This window comes from Schistocerca serialis, chromosome 2 (assembly GCF_023864345.2).
Source record: "Schistocerca serialis cubense isolate TAMUIC-IGC-003099 chromosome 2, iqSchSeri2.2, whole genome shotgun sequence".
NCBI lineage: Eukaryota > Metazoa > Arthropoda > Insecta > Orthoptera > Acrididae > Schistocerca > Schistocerca serialis.
Genome location: NC_064639.1, coordinates 851,742,194 through 851,763,067, shown reverse-complemented (window position 1 = coordinate 851,763,067; position 20,874 = coordinate 851,742,194). Strand labels below are relative to the sequence as shown.

The 20,874-nt window shown below is 40.2% G+C and overlaps 1 protein-coding gene across 5 annotated transcripts in view; it reads right to left on the bottom strand.

The window, feature by feature from the left end:
* LOC126458140 (microtubule-associated protein futsch) overlaps positions 1–20,874 on the bottom strand; it is a 272,339-nt gene that overhangs the window by 90,507 nt on the left and 160,958 nt on the right. For all 5 annotated transcript variants that reach the window (XM_050094989.1, XM_050094992.1, XM_050094993.1 and 2 more), the window contains one exon: positions 18,660–18,869. In XM_050094989.1, the coding sequence (XP_049950946.1) occupies positions 18,660–18,869 (210 nt within the window). The remainder of the gene's footprint in view (positions 1–18,659; positions 18,870–20,874) is intronic.

Below are 20,874 nucleotides of genomic sequence, written 5' to 3'. Positions count from 1 at the left end.
AAATTATATATTTAACATGTAGTCTCAAAAACACACACACACAAATTGTTGCTTTGTTTAGGTGTCATATTGGCACAAAATAGTGAACAAAGCTGTAGGTAACTTTACTGTAAGTGTACATGAAACACATCCCTGTCTGTAAGTTAGTGGGTCCATCAAAACTCACCATGCCTTAGTGACATGGTGAGAACTGAATCTAATGGGACACTACGCGACATACACAACACATTATTATGAAAAAGTTTTGTGCGTGTGCAGCTGTGTGTAGGGGCATGTCTTGGGTATGGTGACATTAAGAAAGTTGTGTGTGCATTTGAAAAACAGCATTCAAACAAGTCAAGGCACAGCAAATACAGTGGGTAACATCACAAATGGCTGGATTACTGGCAGAATACATCCCAATCACAATCAAAACTAGGTGGGCTGCAAGCTGAATGTCACTGGTAGCGCTATTTCCTGACTGTAGACAGTATCCCATAAGAAAGGACATGCTTAATGGCAAGATGGGCAAGGTTGGCCAAACACTACAAACCAGCACCCAGATTTATTAACTAACTGTCATTTTTCCTTAAGTGTCCAAAGACGTACAACCAACACAGCACCTGTCACAGGTAGAGTCGTCACGACAGCCTCTGGGTCACAGTTGTCAGCCTTCATGTTGTCAGATTTGAGTGGGCAGTCTCGTGCAAACAGAAACCCAAGCAGTGCAGTCCCTTCATCCAAACAGACCGTGCGTCAAGATAAATGTTGTGTCTTGCCTACTGTGAGTAGAGCCGGTAACCATACGACAGTGTCTTCTTTACAGAAAAGCCACAGTTTAACTTGGAGAATGATTCTTCCTGGGTGCTCACATACAGTTTCCAGGGAAATACTGCATGTCTTCTAATGTTCAGAATGAGACCAATATAGTGGTGACAGAGATCCCCATTGGGGCGGCATCAAGCTGGGAATACATACACCAGCGCATATGCTCCCCAGGGGTTCTCTGTTGGCAACAATCTATAGTGGTGCCATTCTGCTACTGTGTGTGTCTGTGTGTGTGTGTGTGTGTGTGTGTGTGTGTGTGTGTGTGTGTGTGTGTGTGCCTTTTTCAAAGTGCACATGGATCTTGGCTCTGAGTGATGGATGACAAAGCCCCACCATGCAGGGCTGGCCTGGTGAGGCATGTGCACTCAACTCTTGAGGACACACTTCTTGGCCGGCCAGCTCACATTTTGAATTTGAATCTTACAGAACATGCAAGAGACATTTTAGGTAAAAGAAACATAGCCCTAACACTGCCACTACTGATCTGACATATAGTATGCCATCAATGAAGGGGTGTACACAATAAGTGCCATCCTGATACCATGCTCAGTTTCCCAGTATACTTTATATTAATATCACTGTGCACAGTCACCTTTTAAGTAAACAAATCTATTGCCATTTTGATGTTGTTTCATGGCTCTTGACCATTTCTCAAATTGTTGACATGAATGTAGTTATTTAGGAGCAAAATTTTGCTACAGCATTTTTATAAGAAACTAGCTGAGTACCCAGTGTTGCCTCAGTATATTTTATTCCCAGTTCCACTAGCCCATCTCCTTCTTCACCCTCTTTTTGTCCATCTCCTCTGCCCTCCCTCTGTCCACCTCCATCTCCCTCCTCTCTCTGTCCACCTTTTCCACTCTCCACTGTCTATCTCCTCCTCTCCTCCCGTGCCTCTCTCTGTCTATCTGTTTCTACCCCCTCCACCCACCATCCTCGGGGTCCATTTCCTACTGCCCCTCTGTATCCTCCTCCCCTATCTCAATGACCATCTCCTCTTCCCTTTCTCTGTTTATTTCCTCCTCCCATGTCTCTTGCCATCTCCTACTCCTCCAACCTCTCTCAACTCTCAATCCATCTCCTCCAACTCTCCCCCCCCCCCCCCTGTCCGTCACCTTCTCTGTCCATCTGCTCCTCCCCCTCACTGTTCAACTTCTCTGCTTGCCTTTCTCTGCCCCCCCCCCCCCCCCAACCAAACTGCTCATCTCCTCCTCCCTCATATCTTTGTTCATGTCCTCATGTTCTCCTTCCCCTTTCTATCTATCCATCTCTTCCCACCCCCCTACTCTCTCCACAGTATCACGTCCACCCCAACAGGAGGTTGCTGGTTCTTAGCACCACAGTATTTCTTTCCAGATAGTACCATGTGTACCATGTTTGACAGAAATTTATCTAGGGGTTTACGAGGACCTTTTCAGCCACGGCTTTACCAAAGTAGGCATGTTTCACATATATTTAACAAATTTCACACATATTAGCAGACATATTTCACCTGTACCTATAGCAAAAAATGTCCTGTAGTTTCGATTTCACAAAGATTAATTTCTGTGACGTCATATCTCCTGAACAATGTGTCGTACAAAAATATAATTTTGCAAGTACACCCAGTGATACATTTTTATACTGTCTGCTAAATGTGCTGTGAGTAAAACTCGTAACAAAAAAGTAATAAATTTAAATTCATACATGATGTAGCAGTTTTTCAGGCACCTGAGTGTTTATGATGTCATATCTCCTGAACTATGTTCTTACAATGACATAATTTTGCTTGTGCATTGAGTGTTATATGGGAATAGTGTCTGGAAAATGTGTCCTGAATACAGTTAATAGTACAGAAATAATAAATTAAGTAAAGAAATAACAAATTACAATGTCATCCCTAATGTGACAGTTTTACTGCATGAACAGCGAAAATGTGGTAAGTGGTGTAAAGTATTTACTCGAATCTTAGCTGCACTCGAATCTAAGCCGCACCTGAAAAATGAGACTCGAAATCAAGGGGGAAAAAAAAAATTCCTGTATCTAAGCTGCACCTGAAATTTCAGACTCGAAATTCAAGGGGAGAGAATAGTTTTAGGCTGCACCTCCAAATCGAAACAAAGTTGGTCCATTGTAACATGAGACACAATTAGGTCAAATGAATGATGATACAGCTACAGTAGTTTGGTTCGAATCGTAAGCTTAGCAGTTAAGCTTCACCAGGTAGCCATTGCTATGCATCAGGCGCTCCGTCTGTATTTATACGGGTACCCTTCCTTTTTCACATGCTTCATCTGGTTTGAATTGATTGCTTATTTTTCTTTGATCTGATAAGTGCCGTTCTCTTTGTTATAGATGTTAATGTCACTCTAAGCTGAAAATGCAGTACTGTACTATGTCATTCATTGTTTGTCGCATTCTGATAATGAGTATTTACGGCCTGTCGCCACTCGCAGCATGGCTTGCTTTTGTGCACGCTACCATCGCTTTAAAAAAAAAAAAAAACAGGAGGAATAGTCTCATTAGTGAAACAATGGCAAGAGACTGCTATTGGTTGTTACTTACACTGCTGCTTTCTTTGATAATGATCAACAAGAACCAAATAATAGACTGCGTATGATAGAAGATGTTCTGAATGAGAGTTTAGCGAAAAATTTTCTCCGTTTGAAAATCTTTGCAGATGCCTCTTTAGTACATTACATTCTGCACAGAAATTAGAGTCATCTTAGATTTAAAAATCTAGTCAATTGCCGTGCTTCATTTCTGACTGTATCACTATTAGGCGTAAGAATAATACGAATATAAACATGACATGATATGTATATTCTTCCACGTTTGCTGTTGTCTCACGCTAGTTTCGTAGTTTATTAGGTAGACAGGATTTAAATGAGGTAGCAGCAAACACGAAAGAATACGTGGCAAAATGTTTCTATTCATATTATTCTTATGGTGAAGAGAATACTGCATGTGATACACAATTCATAAAAGTTCCTATTAGCAAGCATCTCTTTTTCACAGGTACGAAAGAATTCAGAACATAGAGTTGGCCATATTGACAAACATCCCAAACAGTCTTGCCAGTCGGATTTTCATAAAACATTGAAATGCTGCTACATTCGAAGATGAACAATACGGAATTTGTATTTACTTCATTGGATAATGTATGAAAATGCAGTGGTCGAAACTCGGGGCGGAGAAAAAAGGGCAGAAGTTAGTTGGGGCAGCACCTACCCACATTTTTCAGAACTTCCGCTTACTTTGCACTCAATTCTAGGCTGCAGGCGGTTTTTTGGATCACAAAAACCGGAAAAAAAGTGCGGCTTAGATTCGAGTAAATATGGTAAACTTTTATTTTTCATGATTTTCTGGGGCTGCTGGAGAGAAAAGGTTTCGTAAACGTCTGAAATTATGTGTAAAGTTTGTTGCAAGTCACTAAGGGCCCTCATGGTCAAATACTGGGTGAATAAAGTCTGCGAATTCACACGTTGTGAGCTACACTACTTTTTCTCTTCTGCCCCTGCCTCTTTCATGGGTAGATGGTTCTTACTCCCACAGCGATTCTCTTCAGACAGTAAGTGACAGGTGTATCATATTTGGTTGAAATTGATCCACATGTTTAGGAAGAGATGTGGAACATAAGAATATATGTTATAATATGTATGATTAATCCAGAACCAAAGTGCAAAGAGTTCATTTAATTTCATCCATTACAGACAAAGGTTTTTGAAAGCTATAGCTGGCTCAATAACGACTAACAGATGTCATATTAAAAAATTACAAAACTTCTACAGCACTCAAAAATAAGAATAAATTCTCAAAATGAATTGTTCTATGCATGAAGAAATACAATTACTGCAGCAACTATATAATTTAAATCATCAAAGTGTTGGTGTTTGTTTTACCTAGGGTGATTCAGTGACAGCAGAAACAGTAAATAGAGTACATTTTTGTATCTGGAGAGTGCAGATAATTAGAATCTGATGTTGTGAATTATAACTACATTTTTATATGACACAGGACATGGAGAACGTCAAGCAGATTATTGTCCATCCTACAGTCATGAGGTAAGTTCTAATTTCAGTTAGATGTCTGTCCTGCCTCTACACCCCTGTACTGCCATTCCCATATTTTTTAAAAGCCTCCCTTAGCTTCCTCTCGCATAAATACATTTATCTTAATAAATGCTGCTTTCACTAATATATCACACACTTTTGAATTCTTTCATAGGCTTTTGTAATCATAGTTTTTTGTTTCAAATGTCCAAATAAAACTTGCCTTTCAGCACACACGACCAACAATTTCTTAGGATGTTTCCTATAGTCTTTGGTGTACTGTATGTGTACACTTTTAATGATGAATAGGTCTCCAACAACAGTCCTGTAAGTTGCTTATAAGGCAATGTATATTATTCAGGTATCACACGCAACCACAACCATTATTATGTTGCCACAATTAACACAGAGCAGCTTACATAAACCCAGACAAGTTTCATAATTTCCCAACTTTCACAATGCACACAAAAATGAGCTGGTAATTTGAAAAGTATACCACAAAGAGTAGTCTGAACTATGCAGTCCATCTTTCTGGCACTTCCAAAATTTATTTCTTCCAAAGTAATTTTCAACAGTTTCTTAAAATTACATTTGGTCTGTGATATGTACAAGGTGCAGCCAGATCTTGAACATGAGTTATTTTTATTATTTAAATTTTACAATGAGGGTGCATTTTTTGTCCATCACCTTTCAGCTGATGCAACAACTATCAATCGATTCATGCTGGAATAGGCCGAATCGTCTTCAGCAAAGCTGCCTTGCCAATCAAATCACGTCACAGGATAACCTGACTTGCGAGACTGAGAGCTGATCTCTTCTGTTCGGAGGCACCGCCTAGAGCAAACATTAAGTGGGTTAGTTCTTTGAATTTTCAATTCTCCTTTGAGATAGGTCTAGGGCTACTGAAGTTATTTTCTCTCATCCCCCTCGCAATCTTCGCAATGTAATCCCATGAGCAAATAAACTGATGTGGTTTCTTTTTTTAAACGTGAATGATGTATATTTATTGCAAGTCTACATCAATTTCCAATCCTGATTACATCTCTGATGGGGTGCACAAACTGGCGTCAGAAGAGGGATTCCAAATTCATCCTGTTTTTGGCTTTGAGATGCTGCATACAAATTACTAAGCCATGAGCGGGTGAATGAAACCATTGTGCAGGTCCATCTGACTGCGTGCTGTGACATAATGGGTAAGTGCTTAGTGCGTTCAGTCTGGGCTATCTGTCCCAATCTACCCAGAGCTACCACCACAGCTGCACAAGGCCTTTCAACTTCAAGTGGCACCTCTGCCATATTCGTACATGCCAACATCATGGATACAATGGCACAGTGCCACCCCTGTGCTGGCGTGAGCTGTTGCCAGCACATCGGTCGGCAAAGGTGTAGCACGAAGATCGATAGCACGCGCTGGACAAAGTGCACCTATCACGAAAGAGGCCAGAGACACACCGACAAGCACCATGCTGCCAATGCCCTGTCGACAGCAAGTATTTAGGCCGCCGCCACTGACCGGAGGGCATCACTGATTCACTCATTCTAGTTTGGCATCTGTCAGTACTCATCGAGCGGGATCAGGTCACATCGCAGGTTATGACAGTACATAGGGATCAGATTTGTGACTATTAAGTAAATGTTCATGTAAATAAAGAACCGTATTAATCCATGGGTGCATCTGTGTTGTAGAAATAGGATACCAGCGACCCATAACAATATCCTGTCCCTTGCTTCCTTGCAGTACAAGACTGTACAACCCCAATGCAAGGCGCTGCCTTCATGTAGTTGTCCAACGCTACTGCCTTGTTTCTTGACCACAAATATCAGTCATGAGTTTTGCTTTTTGGGAGAAGACGTCGCCAGGGTCCAATGCAGCCACAGACGTCACTGAGAGCTGCGCCGAAGACCTTTTGTTTGTACTGATGGGTGTAGTTTAAAGTGATGCTCACCACCACATCACAGGGACAATTGGAGATGGAGACTGACATGTGAGCGGAGCCTGAGCAACTTCGAGTAGTGAATGAAGATCTGGAAAGGCACCATACTGAAGCATTAGTAAATGCGACATCACAAAGTAGCACTGTGTCTGCAGCTATTCTCGTTTATCCTTTCCGGTGTTTCCACAGCCAATTCAATCCTGGGTTGTACTTGATCTTGCAATGGATTTGCTGGTTCCTACCTTCAGGAGTAAACCAGGAGAAAATTTTTACACTTCCATACAAAATATAACATCATCTTGTGGAAATAATAAACAGCCAATCAGTTGCAAAATAGAATGTTTATTAAAATCCCTTTACCATGGTTTCAATGTTTATAAAAATGTTTCCTTCAGAAAAAAATACTGAAACCTAAGCAGATTAACACTGAAAAACATGATTATATATAGACACTCGGGTACAATAATATTTTCCTATGAACAAAAAAAAAAAATTATTCAGACTTACTGGATTATATCTTGTGGCAAAGGTACATTGAAATATGACCACAAAGCATAAGTCAAAATATACAATTTAACCTCCGTGATAAATAAAACGTGTACAACATGGTTGTTGTCACTTTTTATTTCCTCACTAATGTACAGCTAGTACACTAGCATCATGTACGCAACGACTGGGCCAAGGATAGCTTCTGGCAAGAGAGGACACTGGTAATATGTGCGAGGAGGGTGCTTGATAGTGAATGAACATTATCATGCTAACATAGCTTAAAACATTAAAATTAAAATCATGACATTAAAAAATCTGATTATATTTGACTGTGTACATATTTAGAATTAATAAAATGGCAACAAATAATAGAGTTACCATCTGAAAAAGATCACTGTGGCAAAAATAAAATTTGTGAACTGAGAATAATGCAAATAGAAAAAATAGCAAAAAGAACCCGGGTGGAGAATGGGAGAAGAGGGGAAAAGGGGAGATGAATGGGGGTAGAGAGACATAAGGAAAGGGGGTTGAAGAGAGGTGGTGGTGGTGGTGGTGGTGGTGGTGGTGGTGGTGGTGGCGGTGGTGGCGGTGGTGGGGAAGGGGGGGGGGGACATGGTAAAACAGTGGCATGGACTTGACTAATGTTCAGAGTAGTAGTGGAGGGAACTGACACCATGAATCCTGCAGGGAGGGAACTGACACCATGAATCCTGCAGGGCTGTCCATAAATCCATTACAGTATGAGGGGGTGGAGATCTCTTCTGAGCAGTACACTGCAAGGCATCCCAGATATGCTTAATAATGCTCATGTCTGGGGAGTTTGGTGGCCGGCAGAAGTGTTTAAACTCAGATGAGTGTTCCTGAAGCCACTCTGTAGCAATTCTGGACATGTGTGGGTATCGCATTGTCTGGCTGGAATTGTCCAAGTCTGTCAGAATGCACAATGCACATGAATGCAGGTGATCAGACAGGATGCTTACGTACATGTCACCTGTCAGAGTTGTATCTAGACATATCAGGGGTCCCATATAACTCCAACTCCACCTCCACCTCCCCCCATGAACCATGGACCTTGCCGTTGGTGGGGAGGCTTGCGTGCCTCAGCAATACAGATAGCCGTACCGTAGGTGCAACCACAACAGAGGGGTATCTGTTGAGAGGCCAGACAAACGTGTGGTTCCTGAAGAGGGGCAGCAGCCTTTTCAGTAGTTACAAGGGCAACAGTCTGGATGATTGACTGATCTGGCCTTGTAACAATAACCAAAATGGCCTTGCTGTCCTGGTACTGCGAATGGCTGAAAGCAAGGGGAAACTACGGCCGTAATTTTTCCCGAGGGCATGCAGCTTTACTGTATGATTAAATGATGATGGCGTCCTCTTGGGTAAAATATTCCGGAGGTAAAATAGTCCCCCATTCGGATCTCCAGGTGGGGACTACTCAAGAGGACATTGTTATCAGGAGAAAGAAAACTGGCGTTCTACGGATCGGAGCGTGGAATGTCAGATCCCTTAATCGGGCAGGTAGGTTAGAAAATTTAAAAAGGGAAATGGATAGGTTAAAGTTAGATATAGTGGGAATTAGTGAAGTTCGGTGGCAGGAGGAACAAGACTTCTGGTCAGGTGACTACAGGGTTATAAATACAAAATCAAATAGGGGTCATACAGGAGTAGGTTTAATATTGAATAGGAAAATAGGAATGCGGGTAAGCTACTACAAACAGCATAGTGAATGCATTATTGTGGCCAAGATAGATACGAAGCCCACACCTACTACAGTAGTACAAGTTTATATGCCAACTAGCTCTGCAGATGACGAAGAAATTGAAGAAATGTATGATGAAATAAAAGAAATTATTCAGGTAGTGAAGAGTGACGAAAATTTAATACTCATGGGTGACTGGAATTCGGTAGTAGGAAAAGGGAGAGAAGGAAACGTAGTAGGTGAATATGGATTGGGGCTAAGAAATGAAAGAGGAAGCCGCCTGCTAGAATTTTGCACACAGCACAACTTAATCATAGCTAACACTTGGTTTAAGAATCATGAAAGAAGGTTGTATACATGGAAGAACCCTGGAGATACTAAAAGGTATCAGATAGATTATATAATGGTAAGACAGAGATTTAGGAACCAGGTTTTAAATTGTAAGACATTTCCAGGGGCAGATGTGGACTCTGACCACAATCTATTGGTTATGACCTGTAGATTTAAACTGAACAAACTGCAAAAAGGTGGGAATTTGACGAGATGGGACCTGGATAAACTGAAAGAACCAGAGGTTGTACATAGTTTCAGGGAGAGCATAAGGGAACAATTGACAGGAATGGGGGAAAGAAATACAGTAGAAGAAGAATGGGTAGCTTTGAGGGAGGAAGTAGTGAAGGCAGCAGAGGATCAAGTAGGTAAAAAGACGAGGGCTAGTAGAAATCCTTGGGTAACAGAAGAAATATTGAATTTAATTGATGAAAGGAGAAAATATAAAAATGCAGTAAATGAAGCAGGCAAAAAGAAATACAAAGGTCTCAAAAATGAGATCGACAGGAAGTGCAAAATGGCTAAGCAGGGATGGCTAGAGGACAAATGTAAGGATTTAGAGGCTTGTCTCACTAGGGGTAAGATAGATACCGCCTACAGGAAAATTAAAGAGACCTTTGGAGAAAATAGAACCACTTGTATGAATATCAAGAGCTCAGATGGAAACCCAGTTCTAAGCAAAAAGGGAAAGCAGAAAGGTGGAAGGAGTATATAAAAGGTCTATACAAAGGCGATGTACTTGAGGACAATATTATGGAAATGGAAGAGGATATAGATAAAGATGAAACGGGAGATATGATACTGCGTGAAGAGTTTGACAGAGCACTGAAAGACCTAAGTCGAAAAAAGGCCCCGGGAGTAGACAACATTCCATTAGAACTACTGACAGCCTTGGGAGAGCCAGTCCTGACAAAACTCTACCAGCTAGTGAGCAAGATGCATGAGACGGGCGAAATACCCTTAGACTTCAAGAAGAATATAATAATTCCAGTCCCAAAGAAAGCAGGCGTTGACAGATGTGAAAATTACCGAACTATCAGTTTGATAAGTCACAGTTGCAAAATACTTATGCGAATTCTTTACAGACGAATGGAAAAACTGGTAGAAGCCGACCTCGGGGAAGATCAGTTTAGATTCCGTAGAAATACTGGAACATGTGAGGCAATACTGACCTTACGACTTATCTTAGAAGAAAGATTAAGGAAAGACAAACCTATATTTCTAGCATTTGTAGACTTAGAGAAAGCTTTTGACAATGTTGACTGGAATACTCTTTTTCAAATTCTAAAGGTGGCAGGGGTAAAATACAGGGAGCGAAAGGCTATATACAATTTGTACAGAAACCAGATGGCAGTTATAAGAGTCGAGGGACATGAAAGGGAAGCAGTGGTAGGGAAGGGGGTAAGACAGGGTTGTAGCCTCTCCCCGATGTTATTCAATCTGTACATTGAGCAAGCAGTAAAGGAAACAAAAGAAAAATTCGGAGTAGGTATTAAAATCCATGGAGAAGAAATATAAACTTTGAGGTTCGCTGATGACATTGTAATTCTGTCAGAGACAGCAAAGGACTTGGAAGAGCAGTTGAATGGAATGGACAGTGTCTTGAAAGGAGGATATAAGATGAACATCAACAAAAGCAAAACGAGGATAATGGAATGTAGTCGAATTACGTCGGGTGATGCTGAGGGAATTAGATTAGGAAACGAGACGCTTAAAGTAGTAAAGGGGTTTTGCTATTTGGGGAGCAAAATAACTGATGATGGTCGAAGTAGAGAGGATATAAAATGTAGACTGGCAATGGCAAGGAAAGCGTTTCTGAAGAAGAGAAAATTGTTAACATCGAGTATAGATTTAAGTGTCAGGAAGTCAATTCTGAAAGTATTTGTATGGAGTGTAGCCATGTATGGAAGTGAAACATGGGCAATAAATAGTTTGGACAAGAAGAGAATAGAAGCTTTCGAAATGTGGTGCTACAGAAGAATGCTGAAGATTAGATGGGTAGATCACATAGCTAATGAGGAAGTATTGAATAGGATTGGGGAGAAGAGAAGTTTGTGGCACAACTTGACCAGAAGAAGGGATCGGTTGGTAGGACATGTTCTGAGGCATCAAGGGATCACCAATTTAGTATTGGAGGGCAGCGTGAAGGGTAAAAATCGTAGAGGGAGACCAAGAGATGAATACATTAAGCAGATTCAGAAGGATGTAGGTTGCAGTAGGTACTGGGAGATGAAGAAGCTTGCACAGGATAGAGTAGCATGGAGAGCTGCATCAAACCAGTCTCAGGACTGAAGACCACAACAACAACAACATATCACTCCAACTGCACATGCCCCACACCATTACAGAGCTTTCACCAACTTCAACAGTTCCCTGCCAACATGCAGGTCCCATGGATTCATGAGGTTGTCTCCATACCCATACACGTCTATCTGTCTGATGCAATTTGAAGAGAGACTTGTCTGACCAGGCAACATGTTTCCAGTCACCAACTGCCCTATGTCGGTGCTGATGGTCCCAGGCAAGGTGTAAAGCTTGGTGTTGTGCAGTTATCAACAGTACACAAGTGGGCCTTCAGCTCCGAAAGCCCATATTGATGATGATTTGTTGAACGGTTCCCACACTGCCACTTGGTGATGGCCCAGCATTGAAATCTGCAGCAATTTGCTAAAGGATTTGCATTTATGTGACATTGAACGATTCTCCTCAGTCGTCGTTGGTTCCATTCTTGCAGGTTCTGTTTCCAGCGGCAGCAATGTCAGAGATTTGATGTTTTACCAAATTCCTGATATTCACGGTTCACTCGTGAAATGATCGTATGGGAAAATCCCCACTTCATAACTACCTCGGAGATGCTGTGCCCCATTGCTCATGTTCTAACTGACCACTGTGCTGTATTCTGCCTGTTTACATATCTCTGTATTTGAATATGCTTGCCTATACTAGTTTCTTTGGCACTTCAGTGTGTAACACATCTGAAAAAGTGTGAACATCATATCTCTAGAAATATGTTCATGTCATAACAAAGAAGAAACACAAGTACCACTAGCATTAGCAGAAGAGGAAAATGTTGTATCCTAACTCATATGAAAATCGAGCCACATCTCCACTTTAGATGGTAACTTACTAATTGTTGCCATTCTATTAATTTTAAATATGTACACAGCTAAATTTGATCAGGTTTTTGAATGTCTAATTTTAATTTTAACATTTTAAACAATATTAGCATGATAATGTTCATTCACTATCAAGCAGCCTTCTTGAGCATATTACTATCGCCTCTCTTGCGAGAAGGATTCCACAGAATGAGACGGTATATTGCATGTGCGTGTGTGTGTGTGTGTGTGTGTGTGTGTGTGTGAAATCATGTTTTTCAATGTTTATTTGTTTAGGTGTCAATATTTCCTGCTGAAGAAGTCGTTTTATAAAATTTGAAACCATGATAGAGGTGTTTTAATAATCCTTCCATTTTGCAACTGACTGGCTCTTTATTATTTCCACAAGACAATTTCATCTTGCTGTTGCTGCTCTAGCCAAGTACAAAATTTCATAATATAACAAATATTTCATAATATAACAAATGTAGGGAAACTGTCTGCAGGGAGTGATGAAGTGTTGGTAGACCTCACCTACCTTAAGGTGCAAGGAGACATGTGCTTATGCAAATTCCATGGAAGGGTTCAGAAATACCAAGGCATTTGACATCCTTGCAAAAGGGCAAGTCGATAGATATGAAGATAAGTTTAGTGTTATCTATAACAGGCCCAACTTTCCACTCTACGCCAAAATTACGGAGAGGATTTAGAGTGCCTTGCAGACAGAATAAGAGCTGTCTTGTGTTGTACATTTGTACTAGGGAAAGTAACAAAAGGAATGATGTAGTCTTTAGTGAATCAGAAGCTCATTGTGTAGATATAATTGTTAGTGGGGTTGCCCCATTGGTAGATGCTGAGCTGAAGTGTGCTTTGCCAAGCACACTAAGGGATGCTGTATGACATGTGTTTCTATGCAAGGAATCCAAGCAATTTGTCCAATCTTCCACCATGGTGAACCCTGCTAGATGTGAATTCACTGACAAAGCTTTTGTTGCACATGTCCAGGTCAAAAGTCTCCTGACTGTTTGGCACCAGCATGTGCCTACTATAGAAAGATCGAACGCGAGAGAGCAAACTGTTGATCTCTGCAGCATTGCTTGGCTAACCTAATATATTTTGGATACCGCTGCCCCTCACTCCTCTTCCACAAAGTGAATCCAGTAAGATAGGTAGGACTTGCTCAAGTGTTAAACATTAATTTGCAAAGGGGTGGTAAGTTCCTATGGGACCAAACTGCTGAGGTCATTGGTCCCAATTTGCAAAGTAACATCTACAGTAGACAGTCTACCTTTATCAGTGATACAGGTATATAAATAAGAATTTTGTTAGTGAAATCTACTTGTGGTCAAGAATTAAAACACCTGTGATGTAGACTGAGTAGACTTGGAAGAAAAGTAATTTACTCATTAGGTTCACAATATGCAGAAATGGAAATAGATGGAAGTAAGTACCAGTTCAGATTCGAAGAATGACCAATTTCCAGTGCCATTTTCAACGAATAGTTAACTTCCAAACACAAGAAGTCCAAATTGGTGGAAATGTCCATAATTTAGCCAGTGTTCCCACTATAAGGACCAGAGGGAGTACAGACAGAAAGGCCATGTTCAAACTACCCAGTAAACCATGTACCAAAGTGTTGAAGTTAAACAAAACTGAAAAAATACCAGGTGGTACCAGGAAAATCATTTGGATAGAGGTAAGGAAAGATTTGTTAAGAAGAGAGATTTTCTTAGTGGATCCATTAATAAGAAATGAAGTTTTAGAAAGTAAACAGACACACGTGAAGCACAGTTTGTCTTGAATTAGTATGACAGAAGAGATTGCATTTTGTCACTGTGCATAGACGCTTTGGAAGCAGAGATGTTAAATTTCTGCAAGATACCATATTTGCCAACATGTACAAAGTAAATACTGATGAGATAACTGCATACTAAGAAAAAGAACAGTCTGAAAGAATAGTTCACATAAATTCTACCTGAGTTACATCACCTATTGAAGCAGAAATTGAAGAGAGACTCTGACACATCTGTTAGGCAGATCAGGGTGTATTGTACCCCTACTAGCTGAATTTGAGAGTTTCAATGAAGAAAAGAAACGACTTTCAGCAACCTCTTTGACATACAATGAGATTCCTACCCTACAGTCCAGAAACTTTATCACTTACTGTGTCACTTGCAGGCCATGGTAGAGAAAAGTATTTCATATTTGCTAGAAACAAGAGTAATTCAACCTTCTTTCAACCCCCGATCTTCACCTAAGGTGGTTGTCCCAAATAAAACCAATAATGGTGACAAGGTAATCACATTTGTGTAGATATGAGAGTGGTCGATAACGTCATGAAACCAGATACTTATCCCCTTCCAAAGATTGACACTTTGGATCACCTTAGCAAATGCAAACTCCTCACCACCTTTGATATGTGCTCTTGATACCATCAAATTCCTATAGCTCCGGAAAATCAGGGAAAGGCAACTTTTGTTGTGCCCACTGCCATATAAGGATACCCTTTGGCCTTTGAATCATTCCTTCTACATTCAAAGTTTTGCTGATTTACTTCTGCGATGTTTAAAGCCAACACTGTGTCTGATATACCTGGATGAGATATGATGAAAGAACATGCAGAACGACTGACAAAAGTGCAAACCTCTGAAATTGCGCAATTACAAGCACATTACTAGGCCACACAATTTCAACTGATGTTGTACAATCAGATCCGTGATTAACAGAAGCAGTGAACAATTTTCCAGCACAGACATACGTTACAGAATTGCAGTCATTTCTTGGATTAATAAATTACTATCATTGTTGTGTCATGGAAAACTATGCAGCCAGCACAAAACTGCTCACAAAATTATCAAAGAAAGGAACTCCTTTTGTCCAGACAGCAGACTGTGAGAGAAATTTTTACAAGTTCACCTGTCTTGGCTTATCCATATTTTGTGCTGCCTTTTATTGTGTTGTGTGATGCTAGCAACATAGCTGTCAGCGGTATTTTTAGTCAAATACAAAATGGTGAAGGAAAAGCTATTGATTATGCATCACATCAGCTGAATCTAGCGGAACAAAACCTACAACGCCACAAAAAGAAACTTCTCGCACTTGCTTCTGACACCTTTTACAATAGCTTTTAATTTTAAAAAATCCCAGAAACAGACTTGTTGACGGACCTTAAAACTTAGTGAATATGACTGGCCAGTTAAAGCAGAATGTAGATACCTTAAATAGGAAAATTAAGATCCTGCAAGTAGACAACATACTTATTAAGTAATTAGAAATGATAAAAGAATCTGATACTGAGTGTAATAAATGGACTACCTCACCACATCTTGTTACAAGAAGAGACATTTTATATAAGAAAATGCCTATTGGGGAATGTATAACAGTGCCCGAGGCTATCTGTAAATTCATTCTGCAACACTGTCATGACAGCATACAGACTTGCCATAATGGGAAAAGTGCTTTGCTAGTGAACATTGCAGCCCATTATTGGTGGCAACAAAAAAAGGAAGATGATACATTCCAAATTGTCTCCCATGTGCTAAGAGAGCACATGGAGGAAGACCAAATATATCTCTTCAAACACTGCCCAAGGTAGCAGGACCTTCTCAAATCTTATCACTCAATATAGTTGGACTGTTCCCTTTAACAGCCCAAAATAACAGATATGTTTTAAATATCACTGACCATTTCCCTCACTAGCTTATTATGATACCTACTGAAGACACTATTACTGAGACAGTTGCAAAAGCATTCATCAATCATTCAGTACTACCATTTGGAAGTCCAGAGGCTGTTATAACAGACCAAGGAGCAAATTTTATATCCAATCTTGTATTACAGCTATGTTGACTACTTAAAATGAAGTGGACAACTATGCCATTTCACTCTAAGAGCAATGGCTGGGTTGAATACATTCATAAAACAGTTGTTAAAATGTTGTCTTATGATGTGAACAGTTCACACACAGACTGCAATCGCAACTTGTAATTTTGTCATACACGCCAGGATACGCGAATCAATGGGATGGAGTCCCTTTGAAATTGTTTATGGCCACAAAACACTCTCCCCATTTGAGACAGAGAAGTTACCGTCTGAAATAAATTCCAGCAAAGTGAAGCTATTTGGAAGAGAGGTCGGCAGAACAATGCATCCGTGACACAGAGGCAACAGTTCCACAGTCAAAAGAATGCTACAATGGCACTACACCAAGTAGAAGATTATGTAATGTTACGCAAACTGCTGTGAAACCGAGCAGCACTAAGAAATTTATGTGCTCCTGGATTTGAACATTTCAGATATTGCATCTAATGTCACCTGTCAATGTCAAGTTACAGCTCCCACATCAGACGACTGTAATTAATTTTGATTGTTTAACCAAGTATAACAATATTCCATCTCCTGTAGCGGTTCCATCAAAACTCAGAAAGACTCATTCCATGTAAAAGCCAATGCACGCTAAAACTGTTAAACAACTACCAATGAGTTCACATCACTATAATTTATGTCCTGCCCCTACATAAAATTTACAGTCTAGGGAGTGAGAACAAATTCTATCGTCAGTCTTATGTGTGAGATAGAGTTACTATTTTCTATGCCAATCTGTTGTTTACCCATATTGATGAGTCTGTTGTATGTTCTCAGTTTAACCAGGCTCTGATAGCTAGAATATTTTGCTTAAGTGCTGCCATTTGTGCCATTCTTGTAAAGTTCCCTCTGTGTCTTATAGATTTTTAAAAATGTTAGTTTGATATTACTCCTGCCTGTATAGAACTTCTTGCCCACTGGTTTGTTGCTATGGAGAATACCCTGTCCATTATGGACATTGGGCATCATCAAACAATACCAGTCACAAAGCTGCAGCATTTTGCTCGCTGTATGCCACTGTGAATTCTAATGTGACTCTACTTCAACTCCAACTGACTAGTAGGCCCCTGTGCTATTAATGTGTCATTTCTTTTACTTTTGTATGTTACACACTCCCCGTTACCCTAAAATTAAACAGTATTCCTCTATATTTCATTATCTGCCTCTATTATTGAATAGTTCTGTCATATGTTTGAGACGTTGTCGCAGCATAGTTTTCACCACTGTCTTGCGTAACGAAGTTATGTTCAAAGTTTGTGGAATTTCAAAACTTGGGTTTCAGAAGTGCAGATAAGAAGGCATCTTCATGGAGAAGGCTGCTGTGTTTTTTTGAAGGAATCTGCAGAAACAAGATCTCACCCTATGCTGCAACAAATCACCTATTATTCAATCACTACTAAATATGTGCAACCCAACACCACTCAATGTGTCCGGTCTTTTAGTAGACATCGGCGATGCAATTCAGTGTCTTTCGTGGACTCTGTTCCTTCTGGTCGAGTCCTTTTCTGTTTCTTCTGTGATCAAGAAACATCATTCTCTTCTGTTCCGAGCTGTCGTCTAGAGCAGAAGCTAAATGGCTTAGTTCTTTTACCTTTTGAATTTTTCCTTTTCCTTTGACATCAGACTGAGTTGGAATATCACCTCCCCCCACAAGTACTATACATTAATTACTCGTCCACGCTGCTTTCCACTCCCTCCAATACCTCTGTGGGGATGTACAAGTACATGGTTGACTGTAATAAATGAGTCTATATGATAACACCTTGATGAATTCCATGATACTGTTTTGTGGAGTTTAAACAAGCTTCCCTTTACTCAATGACTGTACATACTTTCATAAACCCATTAAAACTGCCAAAACATGGTGATAATAGCAGAGACTTGAATTTTAATAGTACAGGGCTAAAAGTCATATGTTCTTGCTTCCAGGTACTTTCTGTAAACACCAACAAACACTTTCATTGGATCAATCTCCCGTTTTTCACACAAGAATCAGCAAATGAATGACACACAACAAACTGCTAACAATCTTAGAGGACAACTGCATATCCCTCTGATAGTGAGACAAATTGCATCTATATTAAATGGCTGTACTGTATCATGGTGCACAGTCCCACTTGTAGACTATCCAGTCTGGCACAATCAATCATGAAAGTTCACTTCAGAGAACACTTCATACCACTATGAGATTGATTTTCAGACACAAATAATTTTATATTACTGCAGTTTCATGCAACGATAAGCGGGGATAAAATTACATCATCAACAACAGCTATTTTGAGTAACACATCGTTCTGAGACATCTCAACAAAAAAGGAAGTTTGTCACAATGTGAGGTTACAATAAGTCAACAAGATTATCATTTACAATAAAATAAATACACAGTTAATACTGACATGTTAATTACCTTTATGCAAATTTGTAATTCATGTTTTCTGCTTTTCACAGGTGCTGGCATTTCTTTGCTATACAAATAACAGCACTGAACACTGACCCATGCTCTGTCATGTGCACCAAAAAATCGCACGTCTGCATTTTCGTCATGCACCCGCAAGACTTTTCCTGGCCAGAAAGGATATCCCTTCAGCTTCGCCCATACAAGTATATGAGGTTTACGCTGTAAGTAAAAATGCACCTTTTAATGGTTTGATTAAAAAGCAATGATTACTGATACCAGCAATATGTAAATAATCAAAGTACAGTACACTGTGCTTTACAACTATTTTGTACAGTTTTTGTTTGATATTAATTGAATATTCTCAATGTGATTAAGTAATCATATATAAAAACAAAGATGAGGTGACTTACCGAACAAAAGCGCTGGCAGGTCGATAGACACACAAACATACACACAAAATTCAAGCTTTCGCAACAAACTGTTGCCTCATCAGGAAAGAGGGAAGGAGAGGGGAAGACGAAAGGAAGTGGGTTTTAAGGGAGAGGGTAAGGAGTCATTCCAATCCCGGGAGCGGAAAGACTTACCTTAGGGGGAAAAAAGGACAGGTATACACTCGCACACACGCACATATCCATCCACACATACAGACACAAGCAGACATATTTAAATATGTCTGCTTGTGTCTGTATGTGTGGATGGATATGTGCGTGTGTGCGAGTGTATACCTGTCCTTTTTTCCCCCTAAGGTAAGTCTTTCCGCTCCCGGGATTGGAATGACTCCTTACCCTCTCCCTTAAAACCCACTTCCTTTCGTCTTCCCCTCTCCTTCCCTCTTTCCTGATGAGGCAACAGTTTGTTGCGAAAGCTTGAATTTTGTGTGTATGTTTGTGTTTGTTTGTGTGTCTATCGACCTGCCAGCGCTTTTGTTCGGTAAGTCACCTCATCTTTGTTTTTATATATAATTTTTCCCACGTGGAATGTTTCCTTCCATTATATTGATTAAGTAATCAGTTATACGCAAAAACAGAAACAAAATAGTTTACATTATTATTCCTAGCTTTTGGCATGGCATGTCAAAATCAAGTAAAATTTACGTTTATAATTTAATGGAAGTTGTCAGAAGAAAGAAAATGGGCTATACTTTCTATAACTGGCTCAAAAAAATTAAACCAAACCCCTCTGATAGTGGGGCAAATTGTATCTACAAAGTGTACAACTTTGCTTCCGCTGTTTTTTCTCCAACATTTGAGGGATTAATGAAACAAATTGGTTACACATGTATCATTCAAAGTGTTTTCCATTGCTGGCCACTACTTTCTGCCATCTTTCAGGAAGCGTACGAATCCTGCGTCGAAAAAATTGTCCCTCTTTTGAAGCAATTCAATTTGTGACATCTTCATGAGATTGGAAATGTTGGTCAGCCAGGCAATGCGCCATTGATCTAAACAGGTGATAATCAGAGGGAGCACTCTCTGGAGAATACGGCGGGAGGGGTAGGGCTCCCCTTTTAATGTTTCCAAGTATGTTTTGAACTCTTTTGCAATGTGGGGTTGAGCGTTGTCGTGCTGCAAAATCACTTTATCGTGCCTCTCACTGTACTGCGGCCATTTGTCTTTTAATGCCCTGCTGAAACGAATTAATTGCATTGGATAACGAGCATCTGTGATTGTTTCACTTGGTTTTAACACCTCACAGTACACGGTGCCAAGCTGGTCCCACCAAATGCAGAGCACGATCTTGGAACCGTGAATATTCAGTTTGGCCGTCAATGTGGAAGCATGGCCGGGATATCCCCATGATTTTTTGCATTTAGGGTTATCGTAATGAACCCATTTTTCGTCCCTGATCACAATGCGATGCAGAAATTCCTTCCTTTTTTGCCTCTGAAGCAACTGTTCACAAACAGACAAATGCCGTTCAACGTCTCTTGGTTTCAGCTCACACGGGACCCAAGTTCCTTCTTTCTGAATCATGCTCATAGCCTTGAGACATTTTGAAATGGCTTGCTGTGTCACTCCCACTAATCGTGCCAATTCTTCTTGAGTTTGGCGTAAGTCTTCACTCATTAATGTCTCCAATTCTGCATCCTCAAAATCATTCTCTCTTCCATCACTATGCCAGTCCAAGACGTTAAAATCACCGTTCTTGAAGCGTTGAAACCACACACAACACATTCTTTCACTAATAGCGTCCTTACCATACGTACTTGAGAGCAATCAATGAG